This window comes from Gymnogyps californianus, chromosome 2 (genome assembly GCF_018139145.2).
Source record: "Gymnogyps californianus isolate 813 chromosome 2, ASM1813914v2, whole genome shotgun sequence".
NCBI lineage: Eukaryota > Metazoa > Chordata > Aves > Accipitriformes > Cathartidae > Gymnogyps > Gymnogyps californianus.
The window spans coordinates 4113699-4135025 of record NC_059472.1 but is presented as its reverse complement, the minus strand read 5'-3'; the positions used below and the strand labels follow the sequence as shown (position 1 = coordinate 4135025).

The 21327-nt window shown below is 37.5% G+C and overlaps 1 protein-coding gene across 1 annotated transcript in view; it reads left to right on the top strand.

The window, feature by feature from the left end:
• DENND3 (DENN domain containing 3) overlaps positions 1–21327 on the top strand; it is a 41725-nt gene that overhangs the window by 11295 nt on the left and 9103 nt on the right. The window contains exons 5-18 of the mRNA XM_050892606.1: positions 1075–1186; positions 2749–2868; positions 4294–4512; positions 5951–6072; positions 6521–6676; positions 9452–9548; positions 13306–13409; positions 13716–13897; positions 14543–15064; positions 16355–16617; positions 17175–17345; positions 18290–18419; positions 18879–18986; positions 20804–20943. Of these exons, the coding sequence (XP_050748563.1) occupies positions 1075–1186; positions 2749–2868; positions 4294–4512; positions 5951–6072; positions 6521–6676; positions 9452–9548; positions 13306–13409; positions 13716–13897; positions 14543–15064; positions 16355–16617; positions 17175–17345; positions 18290–18419; positions 18879–18986; positions 20804–20943 (2446 nt within the window). The remainder of the gene's footprint in view (positions 1–1074; positions 1187–2748; positions 2869–4293; positions 4513–5950; positions 6073–6520; positions 6677–9451; positions 9549–13305; positions 13410–13715; positions 13898–14542; positions 15065–16354; positions 16618–17174; positions 17346–18289; positions 18420–18878; positions 18987–20803; positions 20944–21327) is intronic.

Genomic DNA, 21327 nt, shown 5'->3' with positions numbered 1-21327 from the left:
AATATTTTTATTCTGGAATCTAAATGCCATACACAAATATGATGTCCTGCATTCTAATACAGCTCTTGACCTATTCAGTTGCTTTTTAGACCACTTTCTTCCTGAAGAGCAAGTATTCTTCTGCAGGAAACCAGTAAAACTGCAAACTGAAATAAAACCTCAAGGGAGAATATAACCATATTAAGTTCCTAATTTCTGTATATATAGATTTGCAGGCTTAAATTTCTGATTTTGTAAAGTTTTGGTTTTTTGTTTTTTTTTTTTTTTGCTATAAACATGCACATGAATCTTATATTGAACAAAATGCCCTTTCTGACTACAAATATCTAACTTCTTAATTGTTACATTTCAGAAATGATGTTGGACTTAACGGTTTGCAGTCTTAATAGCGTGTATGTTTAAATGTTCATGAATTGATCTGGCTTATAAACTGCATGACCTTTGTGGCTTTGACACAGCTAGGGTAATACAGTTCTAAAATAGAAACATTTGGCAGGTTTGGACAACTGTGTTTGTTCTTTGTATTGGTAGGAACAATAGCAGAGAGCAGTGTTCATGCAGGCCTCGGCCTTACCCTAAATATGGCTCTTGCTTTACATTCCTCTGCAGTTAAGCCCGTGTCTACAACCTTTCTTTTCCTCTGATGCTGTTTTCCATCCCAGAGCTGATGTCCGATGCTGGGGATGGGAGAAACACCATGGCACTATGTTGCAGCTGTGGGTGTTTTGTTCCTCAAGCAATCTCTATAAGACACTTCCTTTAACTGTGTCTCACCTCTAGGTTTTCTTTGCCATCGTGAGACCCAGTGTGCTATCTGCATCCTCTGATATATATGATGCAGCAGTATTTTATGCATGGAAGTAAAAAAAAAAACTGCTTCTGACACAGCAGCATCATTAAAATTAAATGGAGCCACTAAAGTATCTAATAAATTAGAAATTAATTAGCTGGAATAATACCTTCATTGTTTCTAATTTTTTTTTTTTTTTTTAATTCTAGGTTATCAGCAAAAAGGCTTTTTTTCTGTTTGCGCGTTGTATTATTTATAGGTAATTTTCTACAATTTAATTTCAGCTTACTAGTGCAACTGCGACCTTTCAAGGATTTAGATGCTGAGGAGCACATAAAAGAATTTGCAGCAAAGTTATTTTTAATACCCAGCCCGCCACCAGGACCACTCCACTTGGTAATTACTGATGCTGAATTTCATAATTACTTTAACATTATGTCTTATAAAGCACTAAGATGGTGTTTTCTATAAATTGGGGGACATTCTTCACTGTCAGGTCAGAGATTGTACTTGCTGATATAAAACTGATGTCAATACCTGTGCTTTGAAAATAAGGCTATACGTTATTAGTACATAAAATAACAGTGTGACCAGGGTGCAGGCTTGAGCACTGGCATACCAGTTGGTCATGCTGTTTAATTTTTAATACTCTTCTGGGAAGGATTTGGCTCATGCCAACTATTTACTGTCTGAGATGATGCCTGGGTAGGTCTGGGGACAGCATAATCTAGCTTTTGGTTTCTAGAGGGGCAGCCCACGTAATGTCTACTACAAGCGGTTGGAAGCTACAGTCTGTAACTACTCTAAAGAATGAAAGCTTACCTTTCACCTGAACAGTATGGCATTGGCATCTCATTGAATACACATGTAGAAACTCCAGTAAATCATATAACTATCACTCAACCAAAGTGGGGGAGTTCCCTATCTTGTGTCTGATGTCAAGACATGCTGCCTAATGTGGATGCTCATGGCTGTCATCCTGATTGTGTGATGGGTGGACATGCAGCTGTGTGACTCAGAGGTAGTGCAGTCCCTGTGAGAGAGAAGAGGCCAAGGAAATCAGCTGCTGAAAGAACACATACAGCTCTGGACTTGTTCTTTTCTTGTGTCTGAGTGACTCTGGGGAAGCAGAACAGTGTGTAGTGGATTAAATGTTCTGGATTGGCTGCTGCCTGAATAAGACCTAGTTGACAGGAGAAACTCACATAAACATTTGTATTCAGTATAGAAGCTGAGATGTGTGGGCTGTATTTTCTTCTTTATAACCCTTCCCAAGTCAAGTTAGATGTTAGCTGAGTCAGTGATTTCAGCACACTCTCTCTTTTGTCTACTGAAATGGCTTCTAGGGAAGTCATGGACTTCTCCTTAGCTGCTTTCCTTGACCCTGGGATGAGGGGTTAGGAGCGGAGGGAAAAATAGCGTAGCTGGAAAATTGTCTGAATGATTGGCTAAACCAGCTGCTAAGTGCTGAAATATGCAGCATGTGCAGGATCTGGCTCCCAGAAATTTGAGCTGGAGTATTTGAAACACTGAAAGAGCTCATTCGTTTTGGCTTGTTCTGTCTTCTTAACATGAGCACCTATGCTCAGTTATTTTGTTCATTTTTTTTCTATTTCCTGTATGAATTTTATCAATACTTTTGATTTCCCAGTTGTATCTACAAATATAAATTCCATTATTTTATTATGCTTATAACAAAGCAAGTTTAATTCTGTTAAAAGAATATATATATATTTTTAAAGTTTTATTGACTAACCAACCTATGAGAATGAAAGGAGACAAAGTCCATGTTAATCTTTCAAACTAGTTATTATGTCTTTTAATATTTCTCTCTCTTTCAATTTTCTGCAGTATGCAAATCTCAATGTTAATATTTTGTAGGTTGGAACTAAAATCCTGAATTAAATGTGTGGGAACATTCTTATTAAGAAGTAAATGGAAAACATCTGTTATTACAGGTATTTAATATGAAACCACTTCAAATAATAATTCCTTCACGAGAGGATCCGGACAGTCCAATTATTGACTTGGATCTTCATCTTCCGTTGCTGTGTTTCAAGCCAGAGCAGGTGCTGCAGGTAAAACTAACTGATACTTTAAAATGTATTAGAGATTGACAGTACTGGTAATTTGTGGTTTAGAAAAAATCAAGATGTTTAGTTACCCAAAAAACATTCTAAAGCCAGGAATTCAGAATAGTGTTAGTTCTGCATATTAGAGATATGGCACAATAAAATATACTTCTTACTAAGATATTTTGTTATTTATAGACCAGATTAGATTAAGGCATATTGGATTTCTTTCTCCTGTGGTTTAGCAATAGGTGCTAAATTTCTTAAGAGTATATTTTAAAATATAAATACCTAAGCGGATTGACAGATTTTATTTTGAATTCTCATTACGTGCATTTCTACAAGATTTGTAAGAACCTTTTTCATGTGTAAGAAAGGGACCTGTAGGATAGATTGGTAACAGTTGGCACTCTTATATAAATGAAGCGTAAATGGAGTAGAAAGACAAGAAAATACAAAAAGCTATTTGCAAAGAATTTTTTCAGTGCTTCATAGAATCTTACAACAATTTTGGCTTGGAGTGTCCTTTGTAGGTTTCCTGATCCAATTCCCTGCTCAAAGGCCACCTGTGAAGTTAAATTAGGTTGCTCAAGGCCATCAGTATTATTGGTGCCACTTGCTCTAAAAAGAGCAGGTTCAAGGCCTCTTTCCAGGGATGATTGTAAACTTCCTCAGTCCTGGGAGTAGGCAGTACTGGCTTATTTTTTTGGATTCTGCCCACATGTGCACATTATGAATAAAACTATCTCAAATCCTAAATGGTTCTCTGCGACTGGTGCATCTTGAGCATGGAGTTTTATGTGTTAGCACCTCTGTGAGATGTCCCATGTGTGCAATTAGTCTTCTTGGCTTGAATTCATCCCACCTAACTTGAGGCATCTGAGTTTGGTGCTTAGATACCATTGGGTCCCTTTCTATCACTGGAAAAGGGCGGACATCTCCAGATAGCTTCCTGAATTGCCCTGTGAAAGCACTGCTCTCCAGCGGCACTATAAGGAACCTGACTAGGTATCATCTGGAATAGATATTTGACTGAGATGTCTAAAACCTAGATGGTCTTTGTGTTCACCATCAAAGACAGGTTTGCATATGTTCTTCATCTGGGTACTTTTTACAGGCATTTTATGGTCTAATACTGTGAAAGAAAGGCAACAGGTCTTCTCGCTAAATCCTAGCCTCGTTGATGTTGGTGGCAAAACTCTCATTGACTTCCACTGTCCCTTAAATTTCCTCTCCTTTTCTGTTTTCTTCTCTTCTTAGTTTTGTAAGAAACCTTAAGTGGACATTATTTCAATTTATAAATATGTAAGGTAGCTGTTAAAAAACAGAACTTGTGAGGCTAAGTTTCACAAGCAGATGAAATATTTGTGCCTATCTAGTATGTTCTAGATATAACTCTTTCTAAACATTTAGCATTTTGTTTTTTTCCAGATTATGACCTGTATTTTGACTGAGCAGAGAATAGTTTTCTTCTCTTCTGATTGGGCTCTGTTGACACTCGTTGCTGAATGCTTCATGTTGTACCTTCATCCTCTTCAGTGGCAACACACTTTTGTGCCTATTCTGTCTCGTCAAATGCTGGATTTCGTCATGGCCCCAACATCTTTTCTTATGGGATGTCATATTGATCATTTTGAAGTAGTTAGCATGGTATGTTTTAGACTATTACCGCTCTTGCTGTTCACTTGCAGTGCAATTGTCCCCTTACTTCTTTCAGATGCATCTGGAAACTTGCTTTTGTTATTGAGGTGTGTGAGAAGTGAAGAAATTAAAAGTAATGGAACCATACTGATGTGACCACTGGTTTATTGGAAAAAACTTATTGTTGTATCCCTTACCGTTCTTTTCTTTGCAGGATAATATCATGATTTTTGTGAGTTCAAGTTTCATTCGGGGAAAAATTCTCCTGACGTGTCGTTTGTAAAGTATAAATAGTGTCCCTTCAGATTGGTGAGGTTATTTTTTGCTCAGAGTTGTGTGGGATGAATTAGGTGCCTTTTCCAGGCATCTGGGTTAAGAATTGAGCATGCACTTGAAAATACTCTAACGATGCTGCTGTTCCCCATAGTGGAGTTAAATATTTAATAAAATAAGAAAGAAAAAGCAATGTGAAGAATATAATCTCACAATTTTCCTGAGGGTTTTTTTTGTTTTCTTTTTTCAGAATCGTATTTAACTAAGCCTCTTTCGGTGGGTAACAATAATCTTGGTTACCCAAAAAGATTTAAGAAAAACTCAGCTTCATAGTGGAGGGCTAATGTGAATATACTTTTTTGAGGGTGTCACATAGGGTTTCTGTGAGTGTTCAAAATCAAACACAGAAAAATTGTGTAAATTTATATTAGATGAATCCATCTGATTATAAGCTAAAGTGAAACTTGTCTATCTAGGCAAGTCCAAAATCAACAAAGAATTAAGTTGAAATGAAGCAGATAAATATTTATTTTAGTTAGCAGTAGGGTGATGCCACTGTCAGAAATAAGTACAGATCAGAGAACACACTTTTCTTTGATATAATTTGAGAGATTTTATGTTTGCTTATACATACGCTGTGTTGCAGACCAATCTTTAAGGTGATTAAAATTGCAGACTGAGAGGTCAGCATGGGCTTTACCTCCCTGTGACTTTTTGTGCATTAGCATGTGTTTCTGTGTTTGAGACTAATATATAAACCCTCCCTCTCCCTGTCATCCCACGGGGTAAGTACAGGAGTAAATGCTGAATGGAGAAAGCTTTCCGGGAGCTTCTTTGTGTACATATATATGGTTTTGTACATATCCTCATAACGTATAGCTTTTCAAGAATGGGCTTAGAGATCCAGTATTAATTTAATACTACATGAAGAGTATATTAGGTTACTAAATGTTTATGTACTGAGATTAATATCTATTAATTTAATGACATTTATTTTTCTTGACAGTCATTGTTTCGTTATCCATACAATCTTCTAGTTGGGGAAAAAAGTCAATCCTTTTCTGGTTTGCCTCCTTGCTGAAATAATTCATTGTCTGAGGTGTACATAAAGGAGAAGTAGATGTTTTTACAATATAAGTATATTTACAGTCATTCTATTTTCTTTTGTTAAAAGGAAACTGAAGATTTAATTCTAATCAATATAGATAATGGAGATATTACACATTCAAAAATGGCTGAAGAGGAACCTGAAATTCCAGATGTTCCAGCACAAGCAGCGGAAACTTTCATAAAAAGGTGAAAACATGTTGAAGTTGTGTTTATCTTAGTGCATAAATCATGCTTGACGCTCTAAGTTTTTTATTTTGTATTGTTTCATTCATATAAAAACCACTGTATTTGATAAGGGCAAATTGAAAATTTCAATTAATATACAGGTAACTTTAAGCAGTCATAGTGATAACCATATTATTTTGCAACACCTGGAATGCTTGTTTCTTTTTTATTACTGATACGGGTTATTCTCTGAACTTTACTGTTCTTTACAAAGAAGACTTGAGTGCACTGTGATTTACATGTACTAGTAGGACTTCCAGGAATCTCGTTAGCTTGTCAACACTTGCAAATCAATCTTGCACTTTCTCTAGCTGTAAGATGCATGAGGCCTAAATGACTTTTTCTTTAAAAGGTATGAAAAAAATTGTTGGTGTTAGGATGTAACTTGATAATTTTCTTCTCTGTGTAGAGTGGAGGGTCTTCAGCTGCATTATGATCTAGAGCTCTGCCGTCTCCGAGCCAGCACAGATCTTAGTGAACTCCAAATGCATAGAAGGGCTTGGCAACAGAAACTGAATACAGAAGTTCAGCAAATGACTTTGCAGTTAATTGTTAATATCTTCAGGTGAGTGGATATAGTATTTTTTATTAAAAGAGCATATAGTACTGGTTAAGACACTTCCACTGTCACTGAAAATATGCTTATTTTGTCTTACTTTATAGATATTTTTAAAATCTCTTAAGTTTTGTGAGGGAATATGAGAAGGAAGTCCTGCTAGCCTGCTGAAATATCAATAATTAATGTATTCAGGTACATATACATTGCTAGGACTTCTTAGATAAAACTGTTCTAATTTTGAACTTGTATGTCTTTTGTATGAAGATTCCAGGAAGAGAAGTGCAGTCCTCAGATTTTGTAATAAAGAAAAGCTTAAGGCCCAGTGGGGATATCAGTTTGTAACTGGACACAGTCTTGGTCACTCTTGTTAGAGGAAGGTGGATTCAAACCGGGACAGGGTAGAAGAGCTGAAAGCAGGATCGGGAGTTCAGAACACCTGGGTGTGTTTTGGCTAACTGAACAAATGCTGAGAATGGGTGAGATATCTGGAGAGTGCAACCACATGAGAATGAAGGAGGGAGAGGAACTGTGTAAGCTCAAGGACAGAGTGTTGGCACAAGAAATGCTGGGTATTGGGTGTGGTTGGGACTGACATTTTAATAATGGTGTGGAGTACGTTTTCGGGTTTTTCCCTAGAAAAGGGTCCAGCTATGCTAATTTTCCTTGTTCTTAATCTAATGTAATGTGTGGATACCCACAGTTGCTTTATCTTAACAGTCTGGATACTGGTTGTAAATCCTGCTATTATTTGCTTGTATTTGGGGAGGGAATGGAAGTGTGGTAGGTGATTTGTACAAAAAAGTGCAGCAAATGGATGGCTGGTTTGCATATGCTTCGTCTCTTTTTACATAGATACTAACATACTTGACCATTAAAATGAAACTGCCTACCTGGCATTTGTAAAGAATCTCATTATATAGACAGAGGTCTGCAAATAGCTGTGCAGATATCCATCCCCAGCTATTTCTTACTGCCTCTTGCTGGAGATGGTGCTCCCCTTTGGATCAGCTACCAAATTGCTCACATGAATGCTCCCTAACATTTTCAGTCAGAGGTGCTGAGTTAATTTATATAGTCCAAATACCAGGTCTCTGTTAACCTGCTTGCTTTTGTTGGATCAGCTTAGGGATTGTTCATACAAGTGGCTGGGCCCTCCAGGAGGACGATAGCTGCTGGGTGTGGAGGATAGAGCAGACTTTACAGCTAGCTGGATGTGGAAACTGAAATGCATTTACAACTTGATGTGCTATCACTGTGGGATTTAGTGGATTTCAGTGTTTGGCAACAGTATGTTCCAGATAAAGATGAGGAGAAATGCATTTTGCTGCTAACAGCTTGAACTCTCTAATGCACTAAACGCTTGGCTACAAAAAAAGAACAGATGCTTTGCTCTCTAAGAGATAATATGTTTTGCAAAGGGGTTGATTCTTCTCTTGATTTCTTTCTCCTTTCCTTCAAAGTTTCTTTCTTTGTTCTTTTTTTCAGCCTTGTTTCTTCTATCTTCTAATGCTATATCTACCAGCGTCCAGGAGTGAAGGAAAGTAAATCTCTGATGCAATTGTGCTGCCAGTTGTTACTGTCTTTAGTGAAGCACTATAGCATTTTTGTGTGCATGGAGGTTCCATGTTTAAAGCAAACAATGCTAAATTATGTAGAATTATATAGAACTATGTGCTTTTACTAACCATCTTTTTTCTGAACCCATATGGCTTGATAAACTGTTAATGGGCTTTTATCACTGATCTGTGAGAGACAAGCGATGTATAGACGTGTCAGTTCTCTGGATGGGTACAAGATTCTCCTTTTGTGCTTACATTCAAATTGTAGCTCACGAACTTATTTTCTTCATTCATGTATTTTCATGGGAATTTCTTATTCCTCAATACCCAGCATGAGTAGATGAAATAAGATTAGTAAAAAAGCCCTCATTTTAGGGCTTTTACATTTCTTTCGCATAGTCTCATAGTCCAGAGAACAGCTTTTTTCTGAAAAACTCCCACTTTCTGCTCCTGAAACAACTTTTTCTGGATCACCTTTAGGGCACAGAAGTTACTGTTGACGTGTGGTTCTCCAGGGATAGTATAGGGCCTCTGCTGCCTGCTGTGACCATGCATATACTAAAATATGAATCAGTTCTTTATCTCACTTTCTCTTTTATTTCAATAGTTCTGTCTCTTTAGTTTAACACAATTGCCAGTTATTGCTGGCTTTATGAGCAGAGTTTGAGAATGCAGCAAAAAATTACGTAATCTATAATATTTCACGTGCATGTTACAGATGCAATGTAATGGGATAGTGTGAGGTCAGATCACATGTTTCAAATTGCCTGTCTGGATAGGTACACTTGTCTTTTTAGTGCTCCAGATGGGTTGTGTGTGATTCAGGAACTGTGTAAGTAAATGTAAGTCCACGATTGGAGCCTAAGTCATGACTCAAATATATAGATTCTCCTCCATGGTTTACTAAAATTGATCCCACAGACTCTAAGTGAATTTGCTGATTTGAAATGGCAGTGGCAGCAGGTAGCCTGTATTACTTCTTGTAAGAGTTTGCATTCTTTTTCTGTGATTCAGTAACTCAGTTGTTCATTAAAACTGAGTTTGCCTTCTGATACTGCAGCATATTTCTATTTTGCCTTCTGATACTGCAGCATATTTCTATTTTGCCTTCTGATGCTGCAGCATATTTCTAGTAGTACTAGTGGGCTGCTGCTACTGCAAAAGTGCAACTTGCTTACAAATCTCCAAGCACATTTATCTATTTATTTATTTTTGTCTCCAGGGAGGTAAAAGACCATCTAAATTACGAACACAGAGTGTTTAACAGTGAGGAATTTCTGAAAACAAGGGCAATCGGAGACCAGCCATTTTACAAAAAGGTAAATTCAGTGTTAAATATGTTGTGATTCTCTGTTATTAATCTGTATTTTAGGATTATTACCAAATATTAATAGAATGGTCACAGTTTGGTCTGTGTGGTGTTGTTGAACCACCAACTTTCACAGAATGCTTTACCAAATTTATTTTATTTACTATAAACAGATAAAATAGTAGACAGCATGTTGGAGAGCAAGATACTATGTAATTCCAGAGCAAATTAAATGTAATTCCTCAGGGGTGAGATTAACCTATGGCAGATGGGCAGTAAAGCTACATCTAAACTGTATTTTAAGCACAGGCACTTGTCCAAACTGTTTGGACCGAAGCCCATACGTCGACATGAGTTTTCAGCAAGCCCGTGAGCACAGCAGAAGGGAGCTCAAATGACACAAATCGAAGTACCTGCTTTATCTGCAGCCTGAGCAGCAGGGCATGGAGTTGACGACACCTGCTTGGCTCCAGGCCATGAGCCTGTTTCCCCACAACGCGTCACAGCGAACGCATGCTGCTGACTGAGCACATGAGTGACGCTGGTGTCCTTAGGGCCTGCAGTGTGACAGGGCATGCGGGACATAGGTTGATTTAGCTTACATGTGCTTTAGCAGGTAGTATAACCGTAGCTTACTTTTATGTGCTGGTGAAGCCCATGAAATAATACTCAAATAGTGCATAGCCTCAGGCCAGGCCCAATAGTGCTGGAGGCTAAAGGACAACCTGAAATCCTCACTTAGTTTTTCTTAGCCCTCCTGCTAACTCAGCTTATTAGATGCTTACCTGAGTTTGAAACCCTCGAAGGGTATGGATTTTTTCCATACAAGCCCTGAGTCCCTTTTGCACCTGCCCTGATCAGCTTGATCCTTCTGTTAGCATAGGCTTGATCTGCTGAAGCTCCAAAATGACTCAATTTTCACCCAGTGTATACAGTGAAGCAGGTTTTTGTGAAGGATGCAGGTCTGTTGTCCTCTGGAGCACAGACAGTACTGGTGCATGAGTCTGCCTTTTATGTAATGGCTTTGTGTATCCTAAGGAAATGGAGTGGTTTTAATTTCTCATTAAAAGGAGAGTGTCTTGGTCACCAGGCTGTAGGATTTAGAGCAGTTCTCCATGCCTTTGGTGTAGGACTGTCACTGACCATCAAAGGTTGGAGATCCTTTGGGTGAGAAAGAAGGAGAAAGGAAGGGGGAACAGAAGGAAAGGAGCAGGGAGAGAGACTAAGAGTACGCAGGTTCCTGTGAGAGTGTCTTGCAGTGTTAGGGTACTTTGCCCAGAGGTGGCAAGGTTGAGAGTTTTATCCTTGCAGTTGAGACTGTTATTTTACATTAAACTGTTTGCACCTGACTAAATTAATATTTGCCTTCAAGGAATTAAACTAAACTGTTGTATATGTGAGAAACAGAATTTACTTATTTTAAGGGTTTGTGTCTAGCCACATACAGTGTTCTAGGAGAATTCGGTCTTGACACAGCAAGCCAAAATCCAAAGTTATAAACTCTTGTAATTTTTTTAAGTGTCATGATTATTAACTAAATAAAAAGTTTAGCTTAGTTAAATGAAAAAATAATGGTTTAGAAGACTGGTACCCTGAACTGGGAGTGTCTATGGTTAATACCTAATTTCTGAAGGGATGCAAGACATCTTTCTCAGCTTCTTGCACCCTTTGAAGCAATTTACACAGTAGTTTTTAACAGATACTTTACTAAGTAGCTTCTTATTCTAACCAACTGTAAGACATTTTGTACTGTTATTTAAGCTTCTCAAAAGTAAAATATTATTGAATGTGTCTTGACTTTTTTTGGTGATACTATAACTTGTTTAACAAACCTGTGGGTCAGAGCAAAGGTTTAACAAGGAATGTAAGAAAGTGCCTCTGCCATTTTACATTTGCTTTTCATTACTTTCCATGGGTGCACATGAAAGTTACAGAGGTTTCCTTTGCCACTAGAATTTGGCAGTTGGCTCTCTGGAGTAACTCTTTTATACCTGGCAAAAAGATCTGTTCATTAACATCAGCAGGCTGTGGTTGGTAACACCTTTTTTGTTTCCTGTTTTGTTTCTTACTTCAAACACGTGATAAGAAAGTTTCTGAACATCCGTTTAAAGGAGATGTCAGCGTGTGAAGGAAATGATGAGAAAAGTATCTCATTTTACTTAAGTGGTAGTTGCCAAACTTGGCAGAATATCTGGCAATTCAGAGATAACAAACCGATGAATCCTAAATAGGAAATAGTGTTTGTTGGATAAAGCTTCCAACACAAGCAAACATTCTTAAAAACAAACAAACAAAAAGGAAGAATTAAAAAGAACCTATTAATATGTCATCAGGAGGGAAATTAATTGGAAATGTTCTGACCAGGATTTCAAATTAATAGAAAGAATTAAAATATCTTCAGTAGCAGTTTCTAATGCTATAAATGAAATAGTGGCAATTTTATGAATTGAAATTTAAAATTCATTTAAAATTCAGTCTATGTAAAATTCAATATGGAGTAGTTACTAGTGGTATCTCGAATTATATTAAGAGAACTCCAGAAACTCTTTCAGTTCCTGCAGCTTGTCATCTCCTGTACATACAATTGCCAACAAAATATGCCATCTACTGGAGAAATACTTAAAAGCAGAAATCTTAATACTTTTGCAGATGCCATTTTACAGGATACATTGCAAATGGATTGATAAGAGGCATCTTGAATAAGAATGACCTATTTGTTGGTGAAATATTTCCATTAATTTCAGAGTACCTAGATTACTTCTGAATCTTTCTCATTTGCTTTTTAAAAACATCATAGAAATACAGTGATGTCTGATCAGTGGGTTTTTTGGGTTGTTGGTTTTTTTTTTTGTCCTGTGATAAACTCCAAGACTAACAAGGGTACTTTAGGCAAGCCTCTGGGATATATCATTAATCAAAGTAATTTTTCGTAGTTACATTCAAAGATACAACTCTATTTCTGTTAGTAAGTTTATAAAGGCTAGAGGTTGTATAAACATAAAGACAAGATTCCTGGTTATAACAATATTGTCTCCTGATGAAGTTTGCATTTGATTTGCTGAACGGGTTAGTTTTCTGAATTCTTTTTTTCAAACAATACTAAAAGCCCTGTGCTACAACTAACATTTATATAGTACACATGTTGTGTTGCCTCAAATCCTAGCCTTCATCTTGTTTCAATTTGCAATGGTGGGAGATGGTACCTTTCCACTCTTTTTAATTCACACTTGGCATTTTTTATGGTGTCCTCTATCCTAAAAGTAGCAATTTGACCTTTTAGAAATTATTTCTGGCTGACACCATGATAATTACTTGAGCAGGGAACAATTTTGGGGGTTACCAGGAGAAAAGATGACTCACTTGTCTTTTCAGTTTGATGGCATAATGTTAATTTAAAGTGCCACAAACTTCTTATTCTAAACCATAGATAATATTATCAGCACTTAGTTATAGGCAGAAAATATACTGTTAAACTTGTAGCTAAAACTCTCTGGTTTGCTCAGTTTTCTTATTTTTGTTTGGTTTCATCTTTTGGAGGGCGGTCTGAGATTACTGTTTGCCACTAAGCAAATACCATGAAAATACAGAAGGTGAATGGAAACTGAGTTAGTTTTCTGTTGTTGAAGCTTTCAAATATTTTTGGTTTTATGATTGCTAAATTGGAAGTTCTTAGCTTTGCATATGTAAAGGTAATGAAAATGAGAAGAGCATGCTAATAAAAATCTAATTTATAAATGATCCACGCTTAACCAGTTTGTGTCTCACAGGTTTTGGAGACCTACATGTTTCACTCTTTTCTTAAAGCTCGTCTGAACAGAAAGATGGATGCTTTCGCTCGACTTGAGTTGAGTACCCAGTCTGAAGAGGATAGGTAAAGTTTTCTCATTCCTTATTCTGGTTTTGAATCTTTGTTGATATCAGTGATAAAAGTCCTTTTGACTCTATTGGTATGAGATCAGGTCATCTATGAATGAGATTATGACTAACTGATAGGTGATTTTATTAAGATTACTGTAAAAGGGTGATATGAACATGTCCAGCCATGGCTGTTGAAATTGTAAATTGGTACTATAATTGTAATTTAATACTATTATACAAAAAAAAAATCAAGTAGTAATGTGGTGTGTACGTATACTGAATTTTAAAACTAGTCATGTATTATTTTTATTTTTCTCAGATTAAACTTGATGTTTCATACCCCGAGAAGACTGACTATGGAGAAAATGGCTTCTAAACAATTTAATCCACAGTACATGATTAGTAGGCGTATGGTAATCAGTATGCCTGATCTGCAAGATATCAAGCTGCTGGAGGGCCCTACTAGAAATTCCTCACTTCGAAGAATAGAAACAGGCATTGGTAAGGGAAGAACGTGTTGAACAAATACAGTGTCTTTCCTGTTGTCTTTATGTATGGGTGACATCACTGAATAATTTTCACAGAAACAGTGTCAGATCCTGGAAAGAAATGGTGAGCTGAGTCATTTTGAGCTGAGGCCCATCTGTGCATCTCCTTGCATGTTAAACCAGTCTGTAGCCTGCTGTAAGTTTTGCTGTACCACAAAAGACTGATTGGTCACAATAGGATTGATATTGAAGAGTTGCTTCCTGAGTCAGTAACCATGTTCAGTCCTCACTCACCTTATGTCCAGTTCTCCACTACCTTTAAACATAGGCTTAGGCTTACCACTGTTTAACAAAGCAAGTCTTATAGAAACTGCATGGTGGTTTTTTTGCCTTTTTTTTTTTTTTTTTTCCTTCACCCCCCTGCCCTGAATTGATATTATCAGATTGGGGAATATTCTGATAATAAGGACGATGGACATAGGAATATACTGGTGTCCCTAGCACAACTGCAATCTTACTTGAATTTCTTGCGATGTAATTGCTTGTTGCTGTGATGGGGATTCTTTTTGTTGTTTGTAGTATTGCTGGTTGTGAAGATACTCGCACTTTTACTCACTGCTTATACTAATCAATGTACTTTTTTTTTGTTTGTTTTTAGCTGTGAAAATGCCCTCCAAATCAGTCAGTACATTCAAAATCCCAGAAATTCACTTTCCTCTGATGTTCCAGTGTGTTCACTCCTACTATGCAGACTTCTTCAACCATCTCAGCAAAGCTATAAATACCTTGCCACCTGATAACTCAGCATTGCTGGCAAGGTACTTCTACCTCCGAGGACTTATTAGCTTGATGCAAGGGAAACTACTAAATGCGCTTTCTGACTTTCAGAACCTAGATAAAACAGACTTAAGAATTTTCCCTACTGATCTTGTAAGAAAAATAGTGGAAACGATGCCTCCTTCTGAGCGTTCGCAAGCAGACCGCAAACCTGAGCTGAAGAAGCTGATAAGTCGAGTGATGGAAAAACAAAGAGAAGTTATGAAAATAGATGACCATGTAAAAAATTTTGAATTGCCAAAAACACATATGCAACTGGATGATTTTGTGAAGCGAATCCAGGAATCTGGGATTGTCAAAGATATAGACACTATACATCGGTTATTTGATGCCCTAACAGTAGGTGAGTGTAAGAAACATTTTTAGTGACTATCTACATTGGTGCAATGACAATTTCAAACCATTTTTTTTATGAACCAAAATAAAATTTTTGTCTCCAGTTGTTCTTCTTTTTAATTATTATTCAGCATTTTATGGGCCTCTAAAAACTCACAGTATGTGAGCTTTATGGACAATTTTATTTAATTAGGATAATTATGGAGAATAGATTTAATGTAAACAAGAATGTCTATACTTGCATCCACAATAAAGACAAGGAATCTGTTTATATTTGAGCACACAATTTACAATTTTTCATGTTGTGTAGGTGAGATACTTCTGTGATCTCATGGTGTGCAATTCTGCTTTGGCTTAGATTACGAGTAAAGTGAATACAAGACTGTCCTAATTGCTAATGGAAAACACCTCTGTGTTATAAAACCACCAGGTAACATGGCAAGGTGGCAGTCTGTTAAAAATAAACTAACAAAATCTAGAATTCAAGAAGCTACAGTTAAATTCCTCTTGGATGGTCATCATAGCAAAAGGAGAGGTTATGTTTATAGTGGAGAGAACTTTCTTCTCTCCTGAATGAGATCTGAATCTTGTGATTGATTTCTAAAAACATAGTTTGAGAGTGCTTTTATAAAATACCATTCAATTCTCTTTCTGTGCCTAGTTACTCTGGTAACTGTTACATTTTGTGGCCACAAAGGATTAAACATTGGTCGAAATAGCAAGACTTCCTGAAGCCAGAGGTAGCATATGTCTTGCAAGAATTTGTGTTTGTTTGAGATTCGGCTGTCCAAACACTTGAATTCTTAAAATAATTACTTAGAGTACCTATTGCTGAAGTCTTTAACTGTTATAACTTTAGCTTTTATCCCAGGTTGGTAAGTATGTGATATAGTAGTATTCAATAGAATAAAGAACTGGAAAGTCATAATGAAAAGTATTCAGTTCAGTAGGGAAGTACAAATTCTTTCCCATTGGCTGACTGGATTTTTGGCAGGCATTTAAAAAAGCAAGACTGGCACAGTGTTTGCTCCCTCCCTCCGTAGAGTAGGGTGGAAGGGAGGATGCCAGATACATGGGACCTATGGCCTAGGCTAACTGCAGAGGAATCTTTCTACGTCAAGAGGAGAATTTTGTCTCTTAACTGTTTTCCAGGCTATTGTTTTGTAGTTTTTGCACTTTGCTTACCCATTATGCTGTTAGAGGCACAATTTGAAAGTTAGTATCAGTTTAAAGCTATCTTTCTGTGCAAATCTGTATAATAGTTTCTCATAGTAAAGAGGTTTTAAAAAATTTTTAGGACATCAGAAACAAATTGATCCTGAAACATTCAGAGATTTCTACAACTACTGGAAAGAAACTGAAGCAGAAGCTCAAGAGGTGAATCTGCCACCAACAGTAATAGAGCATCTAGATAAAAATGAATGTGTCTACAAGTTATCCTGCTCAGTTAAAACTAACTATGGTGTAGGAAAAATAGCTCTGACCCAAAAGCGCTTGTTCCTTTTGACTGAAGGAGGACGTCCTGGCTATGTCCAGATTGCTGCTTTCAGGGATATAGAGGTGAGCATCAAGTAACTTCTTGTTCTCTTGCATGCCTATGGATATAGGCCATGTTCCATTCTGCAAAAAGATCTCTCAACTTAAAGTTTCAGTAAGGAGTGTAGGGAACACCTCTGAAGTCAGTTACTTATGAGTGATTTGATAAAATTCTGGGTCTTTGGACCAAAAATTTCAGAGCTGATGTAGTACGGTTCGCTAGGTGCTAAGATGACATAGAATAAAAATCTAGAGGTCATAACCTCTAGATGTATGGAAATGTGCAAAGTGCAGCACATGGGATATAGAGCTAGAGAAGTTTAATAACATGAGCGTTAAGTGTGCTTATTTGACTGTGGTGTCAGCGAGCCAGCTTGTATCCACTGTGGAGTGAAGTCTGTATGATGTTGTTTGGAACTTACATTTTCATAAAACCGTCTCTGCTTAACGATGTGTATGGACAATTGAAATAATTAGCTGTAGTTAGAAATAGAGAAGGTTGCCCTGTAGGATGAGTGCTGCACCTTAACTGTAATTGCATGGTACATCCTCCTTGTTTTCTTTTTTTCATACCTTTCCAGGATGTTAAAAGCACGACTGTAGCTTTCCTTCTTTTGAGAATACCTACTCTGAGGATTAAAACACTATCTAAAAAAGAAGTCTTTGAAGCTAACCTTAAAACTGAGTGTGATCTCTGGTACCTGATAGTGAAAGAAATGTGGGCTGGAAAGAAAATGGCGGATGATCACAAGGTATAAATATGGGAATTTCTAACCAAATAAGTATGAAGTATGTGCTTTTTGTCTCTGTTCTAAATAAGTCATGCATCAATCTTAGAATTTCTAGGTTTCAGCAAACAATAGCTAAGTAATAAAATTTTATTTTTGCTGTTACTTCTAAATATAATACTTCTGGAATAATAAAAAAAAGAAAAAAGAGATTACATTTAAAAATACAGGATATTTTTTTCTCATCCGTTGGCATGGAACTTTTAATTTAGTCACTAGTTCTGTGAAATAGTTTCTGAAGTTCACAACGTATGAGAATAGTGATCTTAACTAGTAGAAAATTTTCCCCACCTTGCTTCAAAATATAATGCATAGAAAGAGTTTTGCCATGTTGGAGCCCTGGTGACTATAGATCCTTTCAACGAATAGAGTAAAATGTATTCTTCTGCCACAGAAACCTTGAGAAAAAGGATCATACAAGCAGGGTTTCCATTTAAGCCACATAATTCTTCATGACTGATGATTTTAATAGTGAAAATGTAGGTTGGTGATCCTTCAGGAAGGATTTGAATCATTTTAGCCAAGATGAAGCATAATAGGTACTTCCCCCCCGTGAAGAAAGATCCAGCTTGAAAATGGGTATCCATCCTATGTCCGCTGTATGTTTTCCATCACTGCCATTCATATGGTTTCGTTTGCACATCCTGTATCAAGATTGTGCCAGATCTGAAGTATTCTTTCAGTGTAATGAATTAACACTGGCTCCTGGCTCCCTGCTCCACGACCTTGCTTGGGAGTGGAACATGTGACGTGGGAGTGGGGTTTGACTGCAAGTAGCATGAATTATGCTGCAGGGCAGCAACTGGCTAGTGCTTGTGCTAAGCATGACGTGCGTTGTGATTGTTGAACATGGAGACTTGTAAGAATAATGAGCAATAGATAAACTACAGCAAGACTTTTCTCTTTAGGATCCTCAGTATATTCAGCAAGCACTGACAAATGTTCTCCTGATGGATGCTGTGGTTGGTGCCCTGCAGTCCTCCAAAACCATATATGCAGCCTCTAAACTGTCTTATTTTGACAGGATGAAAAATGAAGGTCAGTCACACAGCAGTGCTACAAAGCCTGCTGTTGTTGCATCATCTGTCTCAGCTCTTTCTGTTTATATTCTGGTTTTCAAACTGATTATCTGTAGAAATATAAAAACATGTTAGTCTGATTGCACTTTCACAGGCGTAGTTTATTAAGTAGTACTAGTAGAAAGCTTAGAGGGTGGCTTTTTTTGCTTCTGTGCGTCAGAACCTTAGTTGGTATGTGTGTCTCCATGTTGGATGCTGTGTTTTTGTTTTGGCTGTTTAGACTGCTTGGGTGTTGTATGCATGCTTCTGCTACCGGAATTCATACAAATGGTGTTTGGGCTCTCCTAGTCAGCTAAGGCTAGAGTGAAAGAAAAGTGAGAAATGTGAATAAATGGTGCAGAATTATTATTTCATAAGAATTATAGATCTATTTCACACTTAAGTGTGCACTTCATGACCTCTTAAAAATCTATTTTAGTGCCTATGATGGTCCCCAAAACAACTTCAGAGACATTAAAGCACAAGATCAACCCCTCAGCTGGTGAGACATTTCCACAGGCAATAGATGTCTTGCTTTATGTGCCAGGTAAGGTGATGTATTGCTTTCTTTATGTTAGCCCAGCTTTAATTAGCCCATAAAGCATGTTATCTCATAACACCTGGTATTATGACTGCCTGATTTAGTTCACATTCTGACATGCTTTGATTGTGTGTTGAATACTAAAATGGAAAATCATTAAAAAAGAACAGTAATATTGCATATTAAGATACTCCAAGGCATAGCTTTCACAGTCTTAATTTGTCTTCCTGTGTGTATATGCCTTATAATGGATTTCAATTATGTGTTAATGTGCTGATTTCCCATTCAGACTTCTGCCTCATTTATTGAGCAGGGTGGATGAATGATGCTCCACCATTGATCAATATTCCTTGTTATTTTTTTATTTTTCAGTAGAGTCATATGGGGGTGTTCAGTTGAACCACAGTGCAGGGAATAGTGTACCACCTCTTGAAATCCCAGCCAGACCTATATGCCCATGACTCTCATTGTGTAGTATGTGATCTAATGTACTACTCATCACATGTAATTTAAGTCCATGCCTGAAGAAAGCATTATTAGTTTCCTTGTGAGCTTTTCTGTGATACTTGGCCCATTTATATCTGACTAATTCAAAAAGCATTGGAGAAGAAAAAAAAAAAGGTAAGGACCGCCTGCAATGGGCATGAATTTAGGTAGCAGATATGTTAGTTCTGGAAGTTCCTAACTCTTAACTTCATAACCTTACTAGTCTTCTGATGTAAGTTCATGTGTAATTCCTAGTATTTGGGCAATTTGAGACAAAAGGGGAAAGTTAGTGGAATTCCAGAGTTAAGAAATTGGGCAGGAGCAACTCTGTGTGGGTGGGTGGGTGGTGGTGGATTCAGTGGTGCTTTTCTTTCTTTGTAGTATGAGGCTTCTAAGTGGAACTCTAATGGAGCAGATAGAATCAGTGGATTTATTAGTTGTATTTCATAGGGTTTAAAAGCCTTCCTGCAGTCCTGGTTAGCTAAGTACTTAGTCATCAATGAAAAAGATTATCTCTGCTCTGAATAACTGAAGTTGTCCTGGTTTCAGCTGGGATAGAGTTAATTTTTTTCTTAGTAGCTGGTACAGTGTATTTTGGATTTAGCGTGAGAATAATGTTGATAACACACTGATGTTTTAGTTGTTGCTAAGTAGCGCTTATCCTAAGTGAAGGATTTTTCAGTTTACCATGCTCTGCCAGCAAGCAAGTGTACAGGAAGCTGGAAGGGAGCATAGCCGGGACAGCTGACCTGAACTATCCAAATGGATATTCCATACCATAGAACATCATGCTCAGTATATAAACAGGGGAGAGTTGTCCAGGAGGGGCAGATCGCTGCTCGGCATCGGTCAGCAGGTGGTGAGCAGTTGCATTGCGCCTCACTTGTCCTTTTTTGTTTGGTGGTTTTTTTTGTTATATTCCTTTTCATTACAATTACTGTTATATCTTTATTATTGTTAGTATTATATTTTATTTTACTTCAGTTATTAAACTGCTCTTATCTCAACCCACAAGTTTAACTTTTTTTCCCTGATCCTCCTCCCCACCCCACTGGGAGGGAGGGAGGAGTAAGCGAGCGGCTGCATGGTGCTTAGTTGCTGGCTGGGGTTAAACCAGGACAGAAGTGTAAGATTAAATCATCAGGTGACCTCAACAAGTAGTTGAGAACGAGCACAAAGTCATTGTGAAAACTGTGTCATTCATTAAGTGGTGATGTAAGTTCCAGAACACAGATGCGTTTCGTTAGAGAGCTGCTCTGCCTAATACGGGTTTTCCTATGCGTCTGCAAAAGTGTTTTATTTTCTTTTACCTCTTATCTTCTCTGCTTCATTTCTAGGGCATCTTGACCCTTCAGAAAGACCTGGCAATGCTCATCCGAAACTATGGTGTGCTTTAAATGAGGGGAAAGTGGTGGTCTTTGATGCATCTACCTGGTCTATTCAACAACACTGTTTCAAAATGGGCCGCTCTAAACTGGTAAGACTGGCACACATCACAATGGCTGCTTTAGCTTGGTGTTTTTGTTGCTATAGCCTGTATGACCCTGAATCACTGTCGTTCCTTAAAAGTTGTAGAAAGACACTTCAGTTAACTTGGAGAAATGGAGAGTTTTGAGAAAAAGGGAAAGGAGGGAAAATGGATTCATAATGAAACAAGTGAACTGGTGAGAAGTGATGGATTGGATATTGGGAGGGCCTGCTGGCCTAATGGCCTGCGTTCTTGAGGCAGGAATGCAGGTTTGAAACAGTTGAGGAGAAAGAATAAGAGAATCAATATAAAGAGAAGATGAGAAGGGGAGCCCTAAGAATAGATGAAAAGTCACCTGTGCTGAAGAACTGGAAATTGGGGAAAGGTGTAAGG